The sequence below is a fragment of the Colossoma macropomum genome, unplaced genomic scaffold, assembly GCF_904425465.1.
Source record: "Colossoma macropomum unplaced genomic scaffold, Colossoma_macropomum, whole genome shotgun sequence".
NCBI lineage: Eukaryota > Metazoa > Chordata > Actinopteri > Characiformes > Serrasalmidae > Colossoma > Colossoma macropomum.
Genome location: NW_023494810.1, coordinates 25,485,455 through 25,508,601, shown reverse-complemented (window position 1 = coordinate 25,508,601; position 23,147 = coordinate 25,485,455). Strand labels below are relative to the sequence as shown.

General features: G+C 40.2%; 1 protein-coding gene across 3 annotated transcripts in view; it reads right to left on the bottom strand.

Annotated features, from left to right (window-relative positions):
* Positions 1 to 22,714, bottom strand: part of fhit (fragile histidine triad diadenosine triphosphatase) — a 413,951-nt gene extending 391,237 nt beyond the window's left edge. Inside the window, exon 1 of one of the 3 annotated variants that reach the window (XM_036560040.1) lies at positions 22,630 to 22,714. Coding sequence is in view for 1 of the 3 variants with exons in the window: in XM_036560038.1 (XP_036415931.1) it covers positions 6,419 to 6,426 (8 nt within the window). In the remaining 2 variants the exon portion in view is untranslated. Of the gene's footprint in view, positions 1 to 6,418; positions 6,467 to 22,629 lie in introns of those variants that run through there. The other 2 variants (XM_036560039.1, XM_036560038.1) reach the window with 2 other exon arrangements.
* Positions 22,715 to 23,147: the final 433 nt, after the last annotated feature.

The window sequence follows — 23,147 nt, the reverse complement described above, 5'->3', positions numbered from 1 at the left end:
TAGTCCATCTGTTTCTCTGCATACTTTATTAGCCCCTTTTTACCCTGTTCTTCAGTGGTCAGGACCCCCATGGACCCTCACAGAGCAGGTACTATTTGGGTGGTGGATCATTCTCAGCACTGCAGTAACACTGATGTGGTGTTGGTGTGTTAGTGTGTGTTGTGCTGGTATGAGTGGATCAGACACAGCAGTGCTGCTGGAGTTTTTAAACACTGTGTCCACTCACTGTCCACTCTATTAGACACTCCTGCCTTGTCAGTCCACCTTGTAGATGTAAAGTCAGAGACGATAGCTCATCTGCTGCTGCACAGTTTGTGTTGGTCATCCTCTAGTTCTTCATCAGTGGTCACAGGACGCTGCCCACAGGACACTGTTGGCTGGATATTTTTGGTTGGTGGACTATTCTCAGTCCAGCAGCGACACTGAGGTGTTTAAAAACTCCAGAAGCACTGCTGTGTCTGATCCCCTCAGACCTGCACAACATACACTAACACAACACCACCATCACGTCAGTGTTACTGCAGTGCTGAGAATGATCCACCGCCCTAATAACACCTGCTCTGTGGTGGTCCTGTTGGGGTCCTGACCACTGAAGAACAGGGTGAAAGGGGGCTAACAAAGTATGCAGAGAAACAGATGGACTACAGTCTGTAATTGTAGAACTACGAAGTGCACCTATATAGTAAGTGGAGCTGATAAAATGGACAATGAGCGAGGTCATAATGTTATTACTGATCGGTGTATACCCCGTACAGTTATGAACATTTTGTAATAGTCTTATGTTGTCTTCATTCATAGACTGTTATTCTGTATTGTCCCTTTACATAAGCAGTAATTTCACATAGACAAATTCCTTCTGTATGCAAGTGCACTTCAATTCAATTCAAGATATATTTATATAGTGCTTTTTTGCAACAAGCGTTTTCACAAAGCAGTTGTACAGAAAATCCGGGTTTAAGCCCCAAAAGAGCAGAACAAGGCCATCAGTGGCAAACAAACACTCCCTAAGAGCAACAGGAAGAAATCCTGAGAGGAACAAAGGCTCAGAAGGAGAACCCATCCTCCTCTGGTGGACAGTGGACAGCAAAACAATAGCACAACACAAGAGCAATGCGAATAACAATAAAGAACTGACAGTGAATGTACAATAGTGGATATGGGATAAACAAAAGAAATGAGCCTATCAGTGGACAGAATGGAATAGGCTATATGAAGAACTCCCTAAAATTGAATAACCTGATCCTGGTCATCATTGTCATTGTCGTTGCTGCAGTACCAATAACAATACTTTTATTCCCTGTTAGGTTCTTCTAACACACTTCTTTATCTTTATCTTCTTTATCAGTCATCTTTAGATTATCTCAGCAAATGAGAAAAAAATAAATGCTAAAAATTCCAATTTTGCAAATAAAGCCAGGCTTGAGATTCCATGTTTCCATGATTATTCAATGGAAAGATATAAGAAATAACATAAAACAATTTCCACTTATGCTATGCAGCAAACAAATGCTCACCATTTCTCATGGTGTTCAAAGAAGATCAAGTAAGTTCAAATAAGTTTGAAGAAGTTCAAATAAAAAGAACCTCAATATAGCATTTAATACAGCAAATAAAACGATAAATGACTCAAACTTTCCCTGTAGGCATAAGTGCACCTTGAGTACCACAATATGAGGAGGAAATGAGTCACCCGGCAAATAAGTTGAAATAAATAAATCTCAAGTTTAAAAAAAGAAAGTAAATACTTCGTTAAATATAACTAACATTCTGAAACTTCCACTATTATTTTTGAACTTTTTGGCCTGAAACTGAATGAATATTTGAATGTAAAATGAATGAGGATACAGAGAATATTATGCATATGTGCTTTATTATGGACCACATGTAATCAGACAGGATCTGGCCAATATTAATGTGTCACAAAGAATACTCCAGCATTTTTCAGCCTAACCTCTGACACCTACTAGAAACAACTGGGTAGTTGTTGAATTCCGTGAAGATAAACCAACATAAAGTGACGTAGTAAGATGTCGGCCCACCATGAGCTACCAGAACAGCATCAATGCAGCTTGGCATAAGTTCAACAAATGTCTAGAACTGTACTGGACAAACAGATCACCATTCTTCCAAAAGATACTCCCTCAAAGGGTGCTTCGATGATGGTAATGGAGAACTCTATCCAACACGTCGGTCCAAAATCTCCCAAAAGTGATCAACTGAGTTGAGATCTGTTGACTGCGAGGGCCACATCATATGATTTAGATCATTCTCATACCCATCAAACCATTCAGTGACCCCTTGTGCCTGTGGATGGGCACAAAGAACCCACTCCCATCAGGATAGAAACACTTCAGTGATCAGTCAGAATAACTTTGCAGTGACCCTTCCCTCTTAAATAGACCCAAACCATGCCAGTAAAATGTCCCCCCAAAGCAACAGAGCCCCTCACTGTAGGGGTCAAGCATTCAGGCCTGTACCATTCTCTTCCAGTGTACGCTGGACATGCACTCGCCCACTTGAGAACATGGTGAACGATGACCCATCTGACCAGACCACTTTTTTCCACATCTCTGTAGACCAGTGCTGATGGGTTTTTCATTACTGAACTCTCAAATATGCATTTGTCTTATTATGTAATGAGGGGATTTACACACTCCAGCTCTACTATTATATACCTGTCTATGGAGTTAACAGTCTGGTCACATCCTGCATTGACATTCTCAGACACCTGAGGAAAGGATGCTCTTCTGCTTTTCCTTACATACTGTACTAATTCACAAGCATCACAGTCACTGAATTGAACTGAACCACATTTACTGATGTCTTTCTCATTGATCTAAATGCACATGTCACTGTGGTCACAGTTCCTATTGAAACACTGTCCAGTTCAGCAGTCTTTGTGACTGAAGCTCCTGCCATCTGTGCTCTGATAATGAACCCTCTTTCAAAGTCACTTAGCTCTTTTCTTCTTGCCATCTTCACTTCGAGGTCAACTGGACCGGCTCAGAATTCAACTAATGCCACAGAGCATAGTAGGATGTCAACTGCTTAATCGCATCATGCAGATCACTTGTGTGGAAGCACCTGTACTCTACTAATTTTCTCCACTCATTTATTCAGGTATTTCCATTAACTCATCACCTGTCTGTATGCGACTATATTAAAAATGTTGCTACGTTACAATGTTGCCTCAAGGCAACAAATATATTTCAGCAATTTCTTATGACATAAAAAAAATGTATATGATTAAATGAGTCTTTAAAAAATGAACTTCACACTGAAGTGAATCATATTTTTGGATGAATAAAAAAATGATGAATAGTTGCTTTTCTGAGGGAGTCTGTATAATGCAAGTTATATAATAACCTCCATAGAAAAGCACTACAGTGCATCATCTACGAGCTGCATCCTGCCAAAAACAGGTTTAAAATGGCTCACCAAGAGAGAGTATGACCACATACAAGCTTTTTTGTGGTTTATTAAAACTCTTTCTTTCATTATTAACCCTTTTATCATCATTAAATATGTACTTATTATAGAATGAGGAAAATGGATTTGTTGCCCTGAGGCAACATCATGCAATAGAGGGTTAAAATCTGTATCAGGTCATCAGTTTTTCAGTTAGTTTTTTTTTGGTCACACTATATTTTGATGGTCCCTTACAGATGATCGACTCTACAAACATTTATATTATTAACAAACTAGGAGTAGGTTTAGGTTTGGGGTTGAAGTTAAGACTAGGGTTAGTCTAAATAGGATCTATCACTCTCAACTTCAGTTCAGTTCCTTTTAACAAACATTAAGTTCAATGTTGGTTAAAAAGAGACTGAGCCTCCACAAAGCATTTACAGAGGACTATCAAAATAAAAGGCTGCCCTTTTTTTTTTTTTTACAGGAAAATGAGTCAAAATGATTGTCCCTGGCAACTGTTGGCAATTGAAGAATGCTAGAGTATCGCTTTAAAAGACAATGACATTACAGAAAACACCCATCAAACCGTACCAAAGCCATTCACCCATGCAAAAACAGGCCTACCAGACAAAGTGCCTCACAAAGTGCTTCACTCCCTCAGAAAGCCTTTATTTATTCTTAATACCACTACAATGGCGAGGGGATTCCTTGTCCGAGTAAACTGCACTAAAGCCAGCACTGCTGTGCATTTAACATGAAGGCTTGAGCTGTGGGCTGCGATTACGGCTACAAAACGATAGTCTGGTGAGCTTTCCGACCCTCCGGCCCAGTGATAACGATCCTAGCAGAGGGGGAGGGCGTGTATGTGGGGCTGCTTAAGAGATGGCAGCTATTTTACGTCCTCCCCGAGTACAAGCGAAACCTTTTAGCAGGAGCCAGGCAGCTCGAGAAAGTGTGTCAACACACCGAATTGTTCAGGCAGCACACTGGGGCACCTTGATACTTTTTCTTTTTTTTTTCCCCTTCTCACCACGTCTTGGATGTCAGCTCAAGTCATGTAGAAATAATTACTTTTTTTCCCCCCTTTCAAGCCAAGGATTTACAGTACCAGTCAAAAGTTTGGACGCACCCAATTCAATGTATGTTTTTCACAGACATGGTGAAAGACCTAAAGGCTTATGGGCTTATGTATAAACCTTTAAAATGTACCTCTAAATACTCTATACTCTATGTACTTTTGGCTGCACTACTTGCTGACATAGTCGTTTGTTTGCACACATGCAGCTTGTATATCTCAGTTGAAAAGCATGGCAAATTGTATGGGACGCGTTGGAGTAACTGCAGGTGTAACAGAGTTAAAATCGATATATTATATTGCTATAATTACACAAATCTCTTCTCCATAATATGGCCTGTATTAGTGCTGGGCAGCTGACATTGGGATGTCCCCTTCCCCTTTTTTCTCTCTTAAATTTCCTCCTTCCCCTGCCTTCTTCCTTGGCTTTTGTCTCGTAATGAGGAAGTAGGTATCAGATTCTGCCTCATGTATAATCTTTATTAATCCTACATTTTGAATGCATGAAAGTGTTCCTGTGCTCATTATCAGCAACTGTGCTATATCATATTTTGCTGATGGTCAATTGTAGTGTAAATTGCACTCATGCACGTATTGCACGTATCACACAGCATGATCCACACAGTGTATTAGTACGCTAAGCTTATTCTTTTATATTCTTTTCATGTATGAGGAGAGAAGAAGTACTAGAATAACCAGAATAAAACCCTCATGATGGAAACACAATGTAGTTTCTTTGTCCACTGGTCACACAGGTGACCCTAAGGTCAACATGCCCAAGGCCAAGCATCAGGGGTTATAAAGTCCTCCAGCACTGGGCAGTGGAGGAGTGGAACTGCTTTCTTCGGAGTGATGGCGCACCAACCAGTACCTTTGGGATGAACTGGGGTGGAGTTTGTGATCCAGAACTGATCATCCAACATCAGCACCGGATCTCACGGTATTCACGGTACTGTTCTTTGCTTTCTTCATATTATTAGCCCACGGTCAAAAAATTGTAATGATTATTGGCCCTCAGCTTTTGACATAGAACCACCAAGCTTTGTAGAAACATTGTACAAAAATTGTAGAAACTACAACCAAATAAGTCGCTTTTTGAACCAATATGACGTACAATTTTTGGTACAAGCATGGAGGAGTGTCAAACATCCTGAAACTGAATCATTCTTTTTAATATAAACCTCTTTTTCTACCACAGTCATTGTACATAATGTGGCCAAATTGTACACTATGTGGGCAAAAGTTTGTGCTCTCCTCTTACATCACCATGATACAAGTACATTAGCAACACCCTAGCAAACACATACCATACCGTAGCAACCACCTGGAACACCACAGAAACATAGCTTGATTTTCTCAAAGATGTAAGCTTTAAGTATTTTTGATCCAATGGTGAGTTTTTGGTCCGCCAGGTCTTGCACGGTTGTCAGGAACATCAGAAACTGTTTTCATTTGAATGCTAACTTCTGTTTCCTTTAATAACATTCACTATCTCCTGATATTCAATTACAAGGTCTATAACGGGTGGTATAAAGAAAGAAAGAGAGAAAAACCTTTTCTATAAATAGATGTGCTCAAACTTTTGACTGGTCCTGTATGCGCCATGTTGTGGTCGGTGCTGAAGACGCTCAGCTTCCATTCTTCACCAGCGGTGGTACGTAAAGCATCTATAGGCAGATACTGTATCCCTCCACTTCCTCTTAGCATTACAGGAGACAAAAGCCTTGATTGTGTTTGCGCACTGTAGCGTCGTCCACCGGCGCGGTTCCGCCGTGGAATGCAAATGAGAGCGGAGATGAGGTCTTTTCCACTAGCCACATCCTAACGAGTGGCTCTGGAGGGCTGCCGCGTGTTTGAAGGCTGAAAGACAAATGCGCGCGCACACACGCTCGCGCTCTCACACACTCTAATGATATTTACAGAGACGCTAACCTGCACATCTGATGGGCCTCAGTGCCAGCAGCTCTGTTTGCTTCAGGGTGTTCCTCTCATCCTTCACACACACACATACACTCCCGCATGCACGCTCCCTCACTCTTCCTGCCTCATCACATTTGGAGCATTGACAAAGCGATAATGAGATAAGTCTCGCAGATTGCACATTCTCAATACAATTATTTTCTATATAAATATGTTCTTTCTGGCAAAAAAAAGAGAGAAAAAGAAAGCTTGCTACACCGATGACTCACAGAGGACGCGGGGACAGCTTCTAATGTCGTCAATTATGGCATTAGATTGTTGTTTTGTGCTGGCTAGGGGGGAGTGTAAGGGGGTCTGTTTGCCTGCAATTAATTACAGGCGAGTTGTTCACCCTATTCATGATCCAATAAAGCTTAGCAATCTACCTGTCATAGGATGACTACAGCAGCTCATTTGGCAATGATGCTTGAGGGTGAAGGTTTGGCTAGATTAAAGCCCCCCAAACTGGAAAGGTACGTCGTCGTCGGTTACCATAAGTTATAATGTGTCTGATGACCAAATTCCATATACACTATATGGACAAAAGTATGTGGACACATGATCATCCCACCTATATCATATCCCAAAGGTGTTGAGTGGCAACTGGAGTTCTTCCACACTGAACTCCTCAAATCATGTGTGTATGGAGCTTGGAGAGGGGAACAGTCATGCTGCTCACAATAGAATTCCCACATCAGAATCCAGTGTGGCCTTCATTTTCCTGTAGGAGCGTGATACATTTCTAGTAAAAAAAAAAATCAGGATTTTTTTTAAAACATACTGCTGCAAAATGGTAGCAAAATCAAAGGTGTTGCATTTATATTTCAGTTCAGCATATTTGGAACTTTGGACAGTACTTATTTCAAGAAGGAAGAAACAGAAACATTCCATTTTGCATGATGAGTGCCCTTTGGAAACCCAAGTTAAAGGGCTTGTTTGCATTTTGCCACCTTCTGCATTATCAGTAGTGCAAAGGCCAATATTAAGATAATAATTAACAAAGGATATATTATGCCACTCTAGTTCATTGTGTACATTAACGAGTGCAGTGGTTGTCAATCCAGGTCCTGGAATACTTTGAGTGCTGCATAGTTTAGCATTTTCTCTGCTCAAGGAAGGTTCGTTAATCAGCTGATTAGTTGGATTAAGTGTGTTGGGCCCAGGGAAAATACCAACATATGCAGAGCAGGGGGTTGAGAACAGCTGAATTATGGAGTGACTTCCATCAATTTCCATGCAATTCATCTTAAAAAAAAATATTTTTGATGGGGATTTAACAGAACAAGTAGTTGTACAATGAGCTCTAAACCCCATAACCCCAAACCCCTGGGATAAGACAGCAATGGCCCAACAACACCTGAGCAACCACCTAGGATACCATAGCAATGGCCCAACGACACCTTAGCAACCACCTAGGATACCATAGCAATGGCCTAGCACCACCTTAACAATTCCCTGGAAGATATACCAACAGCCTAGCAACACCTCAGCAACCGTGTGGTATACCATAGCAATGGCCTAGCAACACCTTAGCAACCACCTAGGATACCATAGCAATGGCCTAGCAACACCTTAGCAACCACCTAGGATATCATAGCAATGGCCTAGCAACAACTTAGCGACCACATAGGATACCATAGCAATGGCCACCAACACCTCAGCAACCACCAGGGATTCCATAGCAATGGCCTAGCAACACTTTAGTAACCATCTGGATAACATAGCAATAGTGTAGCAACACCTTAGCAACCATGTGGTATACCATAGCAATGGCACAGTAACACCTTAGCAACCATGTGGTATACTATAGCAATGACCCAGCAACATCTTAGCTACCACCTTGGATACCATAGCAATGGCCCAGCAACATCTTAGCAACCACCTAGGATACCATAGCAATGGCCCAGCAACACCTTAGCAGCCATGTGGTATACTATAGCAATGGCCTTGCAACACCTTAGCAACCACCTAGGATACAATAGCTATGGCCTAGCATCACCTTAGCAACCACCTAGGAAACCATAGCAATGGCCAAGCAACACCTTAACAAAACCCCTAGATAACACAGCAATAGATGGTGTGCCATAGCAACGGTCACCAACACCTTAGCAACCACCTGGGATTTCATAGCAATGGCTTAGCAACCACCAGGGATTTCATAGCAATGGTTTTGTCCAGTACATTCACAAACCTCCCCATTCTAGTTTCTAATTATGGCTGATTTAGGTCTAGATATGAAATATGCAGATTGAAAAGATCAGATTTGTGCCACTTCAGCTCTGTAATGTGAATGTAGCCTCAGTCCACCTGCCAGACCTTTACAAAGGAACCCCACTCTCATGAAACGATGAGGTGTTTTCTTTAGGAGTAAAGGACATTTCCGTTTCCATTCCCCGCTCATATAGAAGCAGGAGATCCATAATCCACAGTTTAAGCATTAGTATAGCATTAAATCAGCCAATTGACTTCAGCTGAATAGAACAAATAATCCTACTTTGCTCCAGAGGGGTGATTTTAATAACTGCTCTTTAACATGGCCAACATCTATCAGTTTTACATAATGGCTCTTGAAGCGCTCCTCTTTCGCATGAAGAGGATTGAAAAAAATATATATTCAAATCTACGACTGTCTAATGAGAACCAACAGCTAAAAGAAGTGAAGTATCTTACGAAATCCATTTGGTATAATGACAGTGGAGCTAAAATTACTTTCAAGTGTTCGGGTTTCAAAACTCCAAACTTGGCATGTGAGAGAGAGAAGACGGAGGTAAATTGAGGCTAAAACTTTTCCATTAGATGAGAACCAGAGTGAGGGGTTGGGAAAGGGAGAAATAAGAGGGTACATGTAGAATTATGTAAAGTAGGCCATTAAAAATCCCAGAAGGTTGCTTCACAGCTCCTTTGCGAGAGGTTTCTCCCATGGTATGGAAATAGAGGTTCGGTCGGCCATGCTGTTTATGTGCCGGAAGAAAAAAGTACCAAGGCCTCAGATGTCTTCCTTCTCATGGCCTGGCTCAATTTACGTTGAAACAATGGATTTCAAAGCATAATCAGTGGATATCCATGTTAGAGGACTGACTTGATAGGAATTTGACAATATTTCATCGTTAATATGAAATATTATGCCACAATACCCTTTTCTGAACATATCATGAGTATCATCAGTATTTCTAGAACACTGAACAGCTGCAGGCATCATCAAGAAAGATTTAGACCAATTACATAAAGCCTGAAAACAACAATCTGATTGATTGAGAAGCAATGACTGTGACGGCAGAACAACTAAACAAACCGGAAGAAGCCAGACACAAACAGAATATAATATTATGTAATATATTAGCAAACAAGATGAGGTGTGAAATGCTTTACAGACTGACTGGAACAAGATGACTTTCAAGGTAATCTGGCAAGTACTGAAGAACTGAAAAAGCTGAGCTGAACCTGATATTGCAATATTTTTACAGCCCTATTTTACAGCGCAATAAATTTGGTTTTATATTGGAAATGTCAGTGGATATTTGACATTCTCAGCTCAATTTGTCATGAAATCAACGTAAAAAAAAATGATCAAACCTACATTTTTTACTCCTGTGAAGGCAGAGGACAAACTACAACCAAATATAGTTCAGAAATGTCCTTTGTTAAAATTCGCTGAACATAATGGTTTGGAAACACCGACGCTTTAGACATTCAACACCATGTGTCAAACACAAGGCCAAGTCAGACAGGAGGCACAATTCTATTCAGCCTGCAAAATTAGTACCCAGCATGCACTGCAATGTAATGTGTGCTCCCACCCCCTCCCCAACAACGATCTATGGGACAGCACCACAAAAAAAAAAAGTGTCCAGTTCAAGCAAATGGGCAGTTTTAAAAACCTACTGTACAGTGGGGACATTTGAAAAGGTTTAACAGTTTTCTGCAGCTAATATAGTCTATTGTTTTATATAAAACAATTTAATTTTATTTAAAATTATTTTTGAATCCTTCAAGTATTCAGTGGCTATTTTTTGCCATTGTAGTTTTGGCATATCTTGAATAAACAATGGCCAGTTGGGGTCATGGTAAAATGTTAAGTGAAGATAAAAGATAAACACAGCTGGCCCACAGGTTTGTTGAGATTTTTTTAATATGACCCTTATAGTGGTTGAGTTTGACACCCCTTGTCCAAACAGCACATAACATCTTTTGAGTGTTATATCCCATTTCAGAAAAGTGGAAAAATCTCCAAAATCTAAAACTGCACTGAATTCATTGAGGGAATAGTGTCGTTATCTAGTGTAAATAAAATTACCTAAAAGAAGGCAAAATCACATCAAGTCTCTTGTCGTAAAGAGAGTGGCTTCTTTTAAGCCTACTCCAAATCCCTCTTAATGAAGGCCACTCTCTTTACAAAGTGATCTGATGTGATTTTGTCTTCTTTTAGCTCAATACATGGGAAATGTTCTGCACTGCTTAGAAAGGACATTTTGTCCATTTGCAAACCTCAGAAAAAATAATTACTGTGATTCACTGCAAAAAGTATTCAGTTTATTCAGTAATTTCCCTCCCTTATTCAGAAAGGTGAACAAGGTGTAGAAAAGAAGACCAAACAAATGGATCACGCATGTTGAAAGACTAAATTGGTGTTCTAAAGGTTTCTGGTAAGCATCTTTTTTTTTTTTTTTAATGTAATTAAGGTTAGGCACAGGCACTGCATCAGATAACATTAGCTGGTGTGGATTACTATACAGAGATGGCAGGAGCACTGAAGCAAAGGTAAAATGAGGGACATCTTCACACAACTCCTTATCTTTCTCTTTCGTCCTGCAGCAATGACAATGAGAAGAGGGAAAAAACTAGTCAGCAATGACCAAACAGCAGGAATAGTTTTAAACAAGGCTCTAATAGCTTTTAACAAGGCTCACAGTCATATAATTAGGGCCTGCTTGGTTGATTAAACAAAAATGTGGAAATATAATAGAGCCAGAAGTCTAAAAGCCACATATTGTTGAACTTGGCTATTGAGTTTCCAGTTTATTAGAAACTTATTGTTACTCATTAGCGCCTTGCATCGACAATCATTGGTCATTTTATAAGAATCACCAATCATATAGGTTTTTTGTAGGTTTCCAGTTACTGATAAGTCATCCATCCATTAATGGAACCACCATTGGTTGGGGACCACCAAAGAACCACCGCTCACAAATGTCTGGGACTTTAAGCATCAATGGCTGGAAGACCAGAAAGTTATCTGCATTAACACTGTAGCTGTGGAAACCAAAGTCACTAAGCAACAACTTGGAAGGCAGTTTTCATAGTCTTTGCTCAATTGATCACATCTTCAGGAAAAAAAAAAATATATATATATATATATATATATATAAAAAATGTAAATCTGCTGAATTCATTGAAGGAATAGTGTCGTTATCTAGTGTAATAAAATTCTAATTTAATACACAAGAAAATCGAACTAACTTAAAGTGAATCAAATTCACGCATGAGCAGAACAGAAGTTTTTTCCATCCACCATCATTGTTTAAAGTCCTCATTATTTGGTTTTTGGACCATTCTCAGCACAAAATCTGCACTCGCTAAATGTGGAGTGAATGGTAGCAGCATGTCAGTGGGCGCTGCACTAGTACAGGAGTGCTGAGAATTGTCCACCATCCTATGGTGTCCGGTTTCCATTGATTCCATTGGGTAGAGGGTGGCTGCTAGACTGTGCAGCAACACACGAGCTTCAATATACTACACAGTGCACCGATGGTAAATGTTTCTGCTAAAATGGCCAAGAAGTGTAGATACAAGGTATTAAACTGGCACGTCTCTATAAATCCAACAAACGCACCTGGTTCAGTCCAAAGACCAGCATGATCAACAACCGCCCAATGGTATTTAATGATTCAGCAACCATCTGGATTCATGGCTCATGTGATAGAGCTCTTACAAAGGTGACATTAAAAGAAACATGGCTGACACGAGGTTCACTCAAACCTCAGAAGGCCCAGTCCAAACCTTTATTACAGCAGCTGGCATTAGCATGTCTCTGTGAGTTAATTGCTGTATGTGGGGCTATTAACATTCTTTGTCAGGGGAAAGGAGAGCATACGTTCTACATGATGACAGCCAGCAGATAAAGGCAATGTGGCCTGTCACAATGAATAGTGAAGCTTTAGACAGCAATCTGTGTAGCAGTGGACACCAATCCTCCTTCTGGAGATCTATCTTGCTACAGGTTTCACCTCCAACCCAAATCTAACACACCTCCTTCAGCTAATACCAAGAATGCACTTGTGTTCTTGGGAAGAACATTCTTGAATACTTACGAACTCACAAGAACATAAGGACGGAGAACACATGTACAGGAGTTTAAGATGTGAGCACACTTCAGCTACCATTTAGTAGCTGATCAATTTAGAATATTAAAGAAGGACCAACCAAAGGTTTCTGTACAATACAAATGACAACAGAATCTAATATGAGCTCAAGTTCTCCTTTTCCATGCTAGAATAAAGCCAAAAGTTCACCAGCTGCGACCAGAACGGCAGCAGTAATGTTGTTTAAATGTTCACGAGCCAACAGCGGGACAAACTGTGATTAAAAGCCTGGATTTCAAATAAATTAATATAACTGCAGGGTATGTGAGAATCGGAGTAAAAGTAGGAGGAATGGAGAGGGAAAATGTGCTGCTAATCCAGAGGAGAGCCAGTCTGAGGAGAAAGACAAAGGAGAGACTATCCGCTGTAATGCCACTTGTCTATGGCTCTTTGCTGTGATAGATACAAGCTAATGTGTAAACACAGCCATCTAATTGAATTCTTTCTTTTTTCTGTTCATTTTAAGGGGCTATAGCAGACTGAAATTACAAAGAGTAAACATACAAAGAACAGCCCAAATAAGATAACTACTATGTGCAGAAAATAACTGAATAAAAATATTAGCATAAAACATTTCATTTTTATAGAATATTAGGGGTGGGAATCTTTAGGCACCTCACGATTCGATTCAATTACGATTCAGAGGGCTGTGATGCGATTATAAAATGATTATCGATGCATCTTTTTTTTCTCTACATGATTTCTATTTTCTTACTGTATGAGGACTTTGTAGTTTTAAAACAAACTATTTGTAATGATCCATAATGCATTTACGTCCAATATCTTTTATTAATAAATCAAATGGAAGTGATGTGGCAAGTGAACTAGAAGGCTCTGCCACTCATCTGCGATAAAATGCGCTGTTAGGGTAAAATAAGGTCCAGTGGTAATGGATGACCACGCAGCACTTTATATATTCTTTAGTGATTTTATAACTTCGGTTTTAGTCTCGTGATAGGGGGAGGGGGGGCGCGAAAGACCACAAGTCACCTAGCAACGAGGTTTCGCCGAGCTGATAGCGAACGAAAAAGGAAAAGAGAAAGACAGACGAACATTTGGAGACGAATGGACTTATTTGCATTTATAAGCAACATAGTTGGTTTCCTGGTACGTTAAATCTGCAACGACAGACTGTCAAACACTAAAAAGTTGCGAAGATAAAGTCGCTTCTCTTTCTAATTTTCCCGTTCCACCTTAAATGGTGCCACAACTACATTCGGCGTCTCAGTCAGAATTTAAGGTGGAACGGGAAAGTTCAGCAAGAAGCTGGCGAGTGAGAAGCGACTTCAGCCTCGACTTCAGCCGAAAGCTGGGAGACATTTTACAAGAAACTATTCAACTTTTGAGGAAAAGTTTTCTGGCGGAGATGGAAGAAAAGCAACTATAGCTGAGCTAAAGCTTAAAGCAGGACAAAATGGCTCTTCTTATAATTTGGTTTGTGACTCCTGACCTAACCTGGCTTTTAATGCAGAGGTAGCCAGTCGGATTTCTCGCTCCTCCAGTAGTGTTTTTGTTATGTGCCGCCACAGACTGTCCGGGCGCTGCACTTACCCATTTCCAAGTTCCGCCCTTTGCGTTCCGTCAACATTACGTTACAAATTAAATATTTAGAAAATCGATTTTTGACATTTGTGAATTGATTCAGAATCGTCCATGTCTGCATCGCGATGCATCTAAGAATCGATTTTTTCCCGCACCCCTATAGAATATACTCATTTTCAGCATTTCTCCTACAAGTGCCTGTCTTCATCATTCAAGTTCATCATCAATTTGGCCTGGATCCTGCCTCAAAAAAACAGAAAAAAGACGAATGGAGTCGTAAAGTGATTTTACTTTGATGGATGTTGCAAAGTGTTGTAAACTGTTGTAAACACTTTTTAACTTAGTCATTGCTGACTTAGCTAAAGCTACCGCATTTGAGTAACGTTACTGTTAATCCAAACAGAGCCTTGTCTTTATGAAATGTCTGATCAAACATTCATATTAGGTATTATTTGTAACAAATGAGCAAAGGTTTGACGACTTGGTCTATTTCTTGCCTCATTGTTTTCTAAAGCAGAGTTAAGTGCATCATTTGGTCAAAAAAGAGCTTATAAATCAGTGTGTCCCAATTCAGGGGGCTGCATCCTTCAGAGGCTGCATTTGAAGGCTGATTGCGTCACAGCGGCGCAACTGGACTGTCCCATTTCGAAGTCTCCTTCATATGCGGCCGAGAAATGTGTCCTTCTTTTCCATGGCTACGAAGGATCCAATGGGTGCATCCTTCGCCAGCCAACATATCCCGAGGTTCAGTGCGTGCTAGCGAGGATTCGAGAACGTGGCAACATGGCGGGTCTAAGCAGCCTTCGAAGGACTCGCCTTCGTAGACCGTGTCCTCCAAAGGATCCAACTCCTGAATTGGGACACACTGAATGTACAAATGTGGGTCAGCATCCTCTTCTAGGTGTCATGATGCTGCAATAAATGATGGGACTTTCGGGTCATTCTCGCTGGCAAGTCATGAAGCGATGCATCCTCACTATTTGGGGCAGATTGAGAACACATCAGGACACTTTAACTGTTCTTGGTACGTGTTCTTGAATACTGGAACACAACTTGGGCAGTGGAAGATGTTGTGCAAGAACACACTAGAACGCATACTGAGAAACAGCCAGGCACTAACGAGATGGATCAGGTGGTGTCAGTTAGGGTTGGAGCTGAACTGTGCAGGTAGGCAGATGTCCAGGTGCAGAGTTGGTGACCACTGCTTTACAGATTGCTATGTAAGGCGTCAGGGCTTAGTCACAATTTCTGAATATATGAATAGTCAAAGTTAAACGGTAATCGATGTGTAAATTAGCTTATCTCTAATGTTATACATTCTGGTGAGAACCATGAGTCATCTCGACTTTCTACTCCACCAGAGGGTAGTGAAGGACCTCCACCTGTTTTGGTCAGAGTTTCTTATCAGTTTAGTCCAAAGAAGGAAGCATAAAAAATCAGTTAAAGGCTACAGCACTCTTGATGAGAAGCTCCATGCCGTGCTGAAAGGGGGTTTCTGCTGCCAGATAGCAGACAGCACAAAAAGCAGCTATAGCACATAGGAAGAATCAGAGGAAAGCACCAATGATCATCAATCTCAAGCTTATTTTACACTCTGCTTATATAGATTCAAGAGGACAAAACTGTCACTATCATTTCATGAATTTATCAGATTTCATATCAGCTAACTAACTGCAGAAAGGCATGGGGTGAAATATGTGGCTAGGCTGAAAACAGTTGGCTGAGGAGAACAGATGATTAGGATTTGTCTGTTTATCTCTAGGACTTTAGAACAACACCTTTCTCAATATAAAATACAAGCCTCATCACTGTGGATCTGTGCTTTGGGCCTGGGTTTAATATAGTACAGTAACAGAAAGATGCAGAGTGGCGTCACTGTCTCTGGTCACCATTCTCTGACTCGTCCAGCGTGCAGTACCCTAAGATTCCTATACTTATCAGACTGGCTGTCCCACCTGAGTGGCAGAACTCCACATTGTAGCCCGAGTATCACTTCTTCTGAGAAACTGAGAAAGATACATTTTTACTGTGAAACTAGAGATACTAAGAGCCAGTTTATTGATATGGACTGTGTCCTTCCAACAGGTAAATATGCAGAAGAAATAGAGCACTGCTTGTTGGAACATTTTCCATATAGAGAAAGTCCTTATAGGTATGTTGGCCCACTTGTTAACAGTCTTGGCAATGTCTTGGGCAGTTATTCTCATTCATTCAAGACAAGGCTCCTATACAATTGAATGGAAAGAGGCCTATAAACCCAAAACCGAGAGCAAAACTACTATTTTAAAAACTTTTTTGTCTTTTATTGTCAGAGACAAAAAAATGGCCAACAACATAGCGTACTTTAACAGAAAAGGGTCGTTTGACTGACATGCAGAGTAAATGAAGACAGGACAGATTAAACCCAGTGTGTGGAAATGCATAGCTGCTGAGAATGGAAGTGACAAAATCCTAATAGCTATGGTCAGCTTAATGTGAAATAGGTATAGCTGATACTAAATAAACACTGACAAAAGTAGCATAAATAACTTGCGCTTTTTCACTTGAATAACATAAAAGAGCATTTTTCAGGTTGTTACACCAAATACATCTCTGCATATTTCCACCACACGTTACCTTTATCCTGTTTTTTTAGTCCTTCTTTTCATTGAAGCACTGGACTTCCGACAACACAACTGTATTGCTGAACACTACAAGCTACACCATATGTTCACATCCCCCATCTTTGTTAGTGATGTTATGTCACTTTCTATTTTTTAAATAAAATATGTACAATCAATGCTAGTTTACAAAAAAAACATAAAATCAATTCTTGTTTTTGGACTAACTATAATATAGTTATAGTTCCTGAATATAATTATATTATAGTTGCTAAATACACTGACTATAACGTTTAGAAGTATTTACTAAGTGCTGCAGTATATGAAAATATATAATAATATTATACAGACTGATTCAAAAAGATTCGTCCGATTTCAAAATGATTTATTTCACTTGTAAATCATTACAGAACAGTGCAGTAAACTGTAAATGGTTTAAATGAGCATAATGTTTATTACGTAATTTTACAAGTGCTCAGTATGAACCTCCTCCAGCTGTATAGATATCAACGCCATAGTCAAATTCATCCCACACTCAATTGAGCATGTCACATGTCACTGTTCTCACAGCTCTTTCAATGCGATTTCGGAGATCATCCAGTGGCGTGGAACCAACGATGAATGCTCTGATGTTCACTGCCGATGAAAATCACGTTGCACAGTTATGACGGATTCACTCTGGAGAACGCAAAATGCTTTCTGCTCAAGGGTTGCCATCTCCTCACAGACTGAAGGGAGCCATCTTCCTTTCAATTGGTATGTGATTGGTTCCTAGCCACCTCATGGTTGTAAAAATATGGCGCTTTGAAATTGGATTAATCTTTTTTGAATCACCCTGTATAATAATGACAACACAATCAAGCATAACACAAATGCTTGCAAACCCACAAAGGCCTTAAAGAGCCCATATCTTAGATTTTTCTCAAATTAATATTTTTCCCTGAGGTCCACTTTCCAACCTCTCTTTAGCCCTCAGATTAAACAGGCCTTTTTTTTCTTTTTTTTCTTTTACTGGGCCTTTGAGACTGCTGATATATGTAAACTTCTTCTGTTCTGATGGGCTGTCCCAGCTGAAACATTTGCTAGAACTTCAGTAACTTCAGTGAGAATGAGTGAGGCTATAGGGGATTTATGTAATTGTGCTAAACTTTATGACATCACAAAACAATGATCTCAAAACGGCCTATTTTTTGCAGCTTCATTTAGATATTTAGACATATACAGATTTAGATTGAACTGTATGGACAGGGAAATTACTAATATTAATTGGAAACTTTAATAGTGTTTACATTATTACATCAAACTCTTTTATTTAAAAAAAAAAAGCAAGAAAAATTCAGTTTTCCACGATAAGCGCCCTTTAATGTAATGTCCGCCTAGAAACATTACTGTCAATACAATGCACCAAAAACTTAACTACATGCAAGATGTGTACAAGGCCAGATTACAAATCCAAATGGGCTAATCCACATCCTAAACTGAAATTATGTCCAAATCAGACATCTGCAGAGTGGCCCTGAGAAGCCCCCAAAGCTGTACTAGATCCAGCTCAGCTGGCAGAAGTTTAGCTAACGGCTCCCTGGAGACAAGCAAGGGGCTCCATCCCAGCTGTGCTAGCACTCCTATCATCACTAACAGCTGGGCGTGTCTGTTTCATCATTCAAATGAAGACCCAACGTGCTATACACTTGCAATGAATTCCATTAGCGTTAGCATTATTGAAATCGGCAATTTACAATCTGCGTCAGTTTCCTCCCTTTCACCCTCAAACTTACTCTTCTGCTGCAAACTCTCTAATTCTTCTCTCAGTCTTTCTGCCAATCTCTTCTTCTTACTGTAGCATTAACATCAGGTAATTGTTTGTCGGCTCCCTTTTATATTGTGTGAACATTTTATAATAAGTGGACCAATAGAAATACTCCAAAATTACTTGGAATAAAAATAATAGTATCTTTCTTCCCATGAGGTCTGGTTATGTTTGTGTGGGGGTTTGTGTAGAAAAAACAGTACTATTTTATTTTTATGTTATCTTCTTAGAAATAAAGTAGCTGTTGCTACTGTACCTTTAAGACTGATATGTAAATGACCTCTATTCTGACTGGCTGTGCTGTATTAGGCCTATTTTAATAAGCAGTCTAGGCTGGAAAACTCCTTATGACTAAAACATGAATGGGCAGAACTAACCTACTGTAGGCTGAACAGGCAAATACACAAATGTGTTGGTTTTTTGTGACATCACAAGAACAATGAACGTAAATCACACAGCTCAGTTTGCATATGTGGACTGGGTAGTGAATTATATGCTTTGAAAATGCAGCATTGTTCAGAATTCATACTGCATCAAACTATTTTGTTAAAAAAAAATAATAAAACGTGAGGAAAATTCAGTTTTCCATAACATGGGTCCTGCTGAATGGATGATCATACATAAACGGGTTGTTTTTGTGACATCACAAAAACAGTGAATTTAAAACGAGGTGTTTTAAAGCTTTAACAGTAGTTTTCCTTCTCTTTTAAAGTGAACGTTTTGTCATAAATGTTTCTCATGGCAATGATGTTACTCTCTCTCTTTGCTTGCATGTTCAAATCTGTCTTCTTTTCTCTATGAATTTGAACCTGTCCACCCTCCTCCTCGCTCTCTGTGCAGCGTCTCTGCCGTTAAGGCCCGTTACTAAGATACAGGGCTTTACAAAGCAGCATTGCCACGGCAGAGCAAAGGAGCAAATGAAAGTAATTCATACAAAACCCTTAAGAGCACAGAGGCGGCACTGCATCATGGTTGCCCGAGACACCTATTCCTGCCGAGAGAATATTACCATGGCTATAACGTATAAGCGGCTAACCTTAACTAAGCACCGCACTCGCCCACTTAGCTAAGGGGGGCACTTCTCCATCCAGCTGTACACTCCAACCAGTGGGTGTCCTTTTAAAACCTGCAAATTGCTGACGTGGGTTATAATTACCACTAAGCATGCAATTACAAATGTCAGCCCTGTTAAATAAAGGCAGTGTTAGAAGTTCCAAGCAAGAGGCCAATTAAACAGAGTGTAAATGCGTACGGACGTCCAGTCAAAACAGACAAGTCAGGAGAAAGGAGGTGTCACGCTTAATGACCGTAGTGTTCTCTAAACGCAGGGATGGAAGGAAACAAACATGAAAATTGGAATCTCTTAATGGGTAAACACATACAAAAAGTGTGCAAAAATCATTTTGCTAATAGTAATAAAGACCGCAATGTACAGAAGTCAACATACTCATTACATATAATGTCTATATGTATATATACATAGACAGAGACTGCCCTGCATTTAATTAATTTCAAGTCAAAATGGCCATTAAGTTCAAGGAAAAAAGCAGAAAACATATTTAAAAGAAATTTACATAACAACTTCAGCAACTAAACATACTATCAAAATATCGCTGTTGTCAGAAGAAAAACTTGTATCTCCAAAATTATTTTAAAAGGAAAAAAAACTACTTTACTTTTACTGTAAGTCAATGGAACCAGACTTTTTGCCAAGTCATTTTGGGACATTTCTTTTGTTTCATTCTTCATGAAATTTACAAACAACGTAAAGGGCAACAGGCTTTTTCAAATTATGTCAAAAACAACAACAATGGAGATACGAGGTTTTCTTCCGACAACAGCGATATATTTATATACACACACCCACACACACACACACACACACACACACACACAAACACACACCCACACACACACACACACACACCCACACACACCCCATTTAAGCTCACCAGACAAAAAATTAGTCACCTGTGACTGAAACATACCTAATAGTGTGTAATACCTCCACGAGCACAAATAACAGCTGCAATTCGATTTAGCATGGACTGGACAAGTTTCTGAATGTAGGCAATATCAATGTTCAGCCACTCTTGCGTCAAAGAATTGTGCAGTTCGGCCAGGATTTGGTGATACCGGTCCGTCTTACTCGTTGTTCCCTGTTGTTACTCGTAGTCCCACAGATTTTCAAGAAGATTCAAATCTGGGGATTTTGTGGGCCAGTCCAGATGTGTGAATGCTCCTGAATGATCATCATGTCAATCAGTCACATTTACAGCCTTGTGAATGTGAGAATAGTCACCTTGGAATACTGGGATAGGAATGTTTTGTTCCTCGCTAATATGATGAGCAAAGGGCAAAACCTGGTTGTCCAGCAGCTCAATGTTGGCACTGTGGTTCAAATTTACTGTCACCTCACCCAAAACACCCATTTCTGCGCAATTAAAACACCCCAGAACATCACAGAGCTCCTCCAGCTCGAACCACAGCGTGCACGCAGTCTTCATGAAAGACTTCCAACACCCAGCATCATTCACATACAGGTAGAAACGAGATTCATCTGATCAGATAACACGTTTCAAGTCATGAACAGTCCAATGTTTGTTTCTCTTCTCCCACTGCATCCGGGCAGCTTTGTGAACAGAAGGGAGCAAAGGCCTTTTGCATGCCACTCTGCTCCATATGTTCATGGTATGCAGTTCCCTGCGGAGTGTTCTTTCAGAAATTGGTTGTGAAGAACCTGCATTGACTTCTAGAAGAAATTCTTGCCTGAAAGTGAACGATTTTTATTTACAAGCTGTGAAACACGGCGGTGGTCCCTGTCCGTCAGTTTTGTCTTTCCACCACAATTCTATTGAGAATTTTCTGTGCACTGGGATTTTTGCCACTGCTGGTAGTATGATCGTATGCTTCAATACACCTGCAAATTCAGCTACTTCCTTCACACTGTGGCCTTTGGCACAACCAAATGCAATCATTCCTTTTTGCCAATTATTAACATCTGCTTTGCAACCCATTTTCACACATTGAACAAGACATTCACTGCACTGTACCACCTTTTCTCAATCTATGAATTCCGTCACACACCCCGCTGGTATTTGTAGCAGAATCATCCTCGTTCAATGCCATCTGCAGGCGCCTGAAGTTACACATTATACAGTATAATAATATTTTTAGTTATATATAATTGCTAAAAGTGCTGAAATGAGTGTTTATATTATGTAGTTAAAATTCATTCTTAGGAAAAAAAATTAGGACATATTTGGGACAATATACTCATATTTTACAACGTGAGGTAAAACATCACATTCAAAGCTTTATGCAGTTAAAAGTCATACTTCGAAAAAAAATATGGGACACTTTTTTTCCACCATTTTTTCAACCGGACCCCCTTGGAGAAGACCACCTGGCTAGTCGCCCCGAGGCAGTTTGAGTTTGAGACCTCAGTTCTAAAAGATGTGAAGTCAACTTCCTAAACTGCAATGTCACGGCACAGTTCAGCGCACTTGGAGGAGAGTGTGACCGTCTGCGAGACCCAACACATGTCCTTGATCGGCCAGAGCCCAGCATGTTAGCCTTACTTAGGCCTTAAATCACCCTCGCGCCTCCATAAAATACGAGTCATGAACTCTCTTCTATTTTGAGGTCTCTGCCTCAGAAGCAATGAAACACAGAAAGGGACAGAGCGAGCAGGTGAGTGAGCAAGAGAAAGAGGGGAGGACACACCACTAGCCACTAGCAGAACCAATTGTGCTGTTCGTTGTGTCTGTAATCAACTTGCTTACAAGTCCTCTGAATAAAAAGAGGCCGGAGAGAAGAGAAAATCAATGCACCTGGCCAATTTTATTGTCAGAGCGATGCAATAAATACACGTACCTTTGGCCTCCAAGTCTTCCCACGGCCCCCAGCTGAGGTAATTAGCGGCAGCCACGAGCGCACGAGCAGCTGCGGCGAGGAAAACTAAAACAAGAGGTAAAGGAAATGCACTGGAGTTATTCATGACAGACTGGGCAATTATTACTGCTGTTATGAGCTACTCTGTGCCAATGATCAATCCACTGGGTTTTTAAGCAAACAAAGCATAATGTTCAGGACATGGAGACAGTGTAGCATATGGGTAGAACTGAGCTGCACTGCTTATTTGAATTATTCGACTGTAAACTGTAAAATGTGTTTGCATTATTTATACACCTAAAGTAGTGTGTATAGACACACCTCCACAGTTGTGTCGTCATTCTGTAGCGGCCGCTACATTTTAGGACCTCTGGGTCTAAGCGAATGGAGTTTTTAAAAATCATTGTCGCTGTGTCCTGTGTAAACTAATATGCCTCGAAGTTGATATGTATTGTCCTGTTTATTATTTTTCCAAGTGTCACTGGGTACTCTGAATAGGC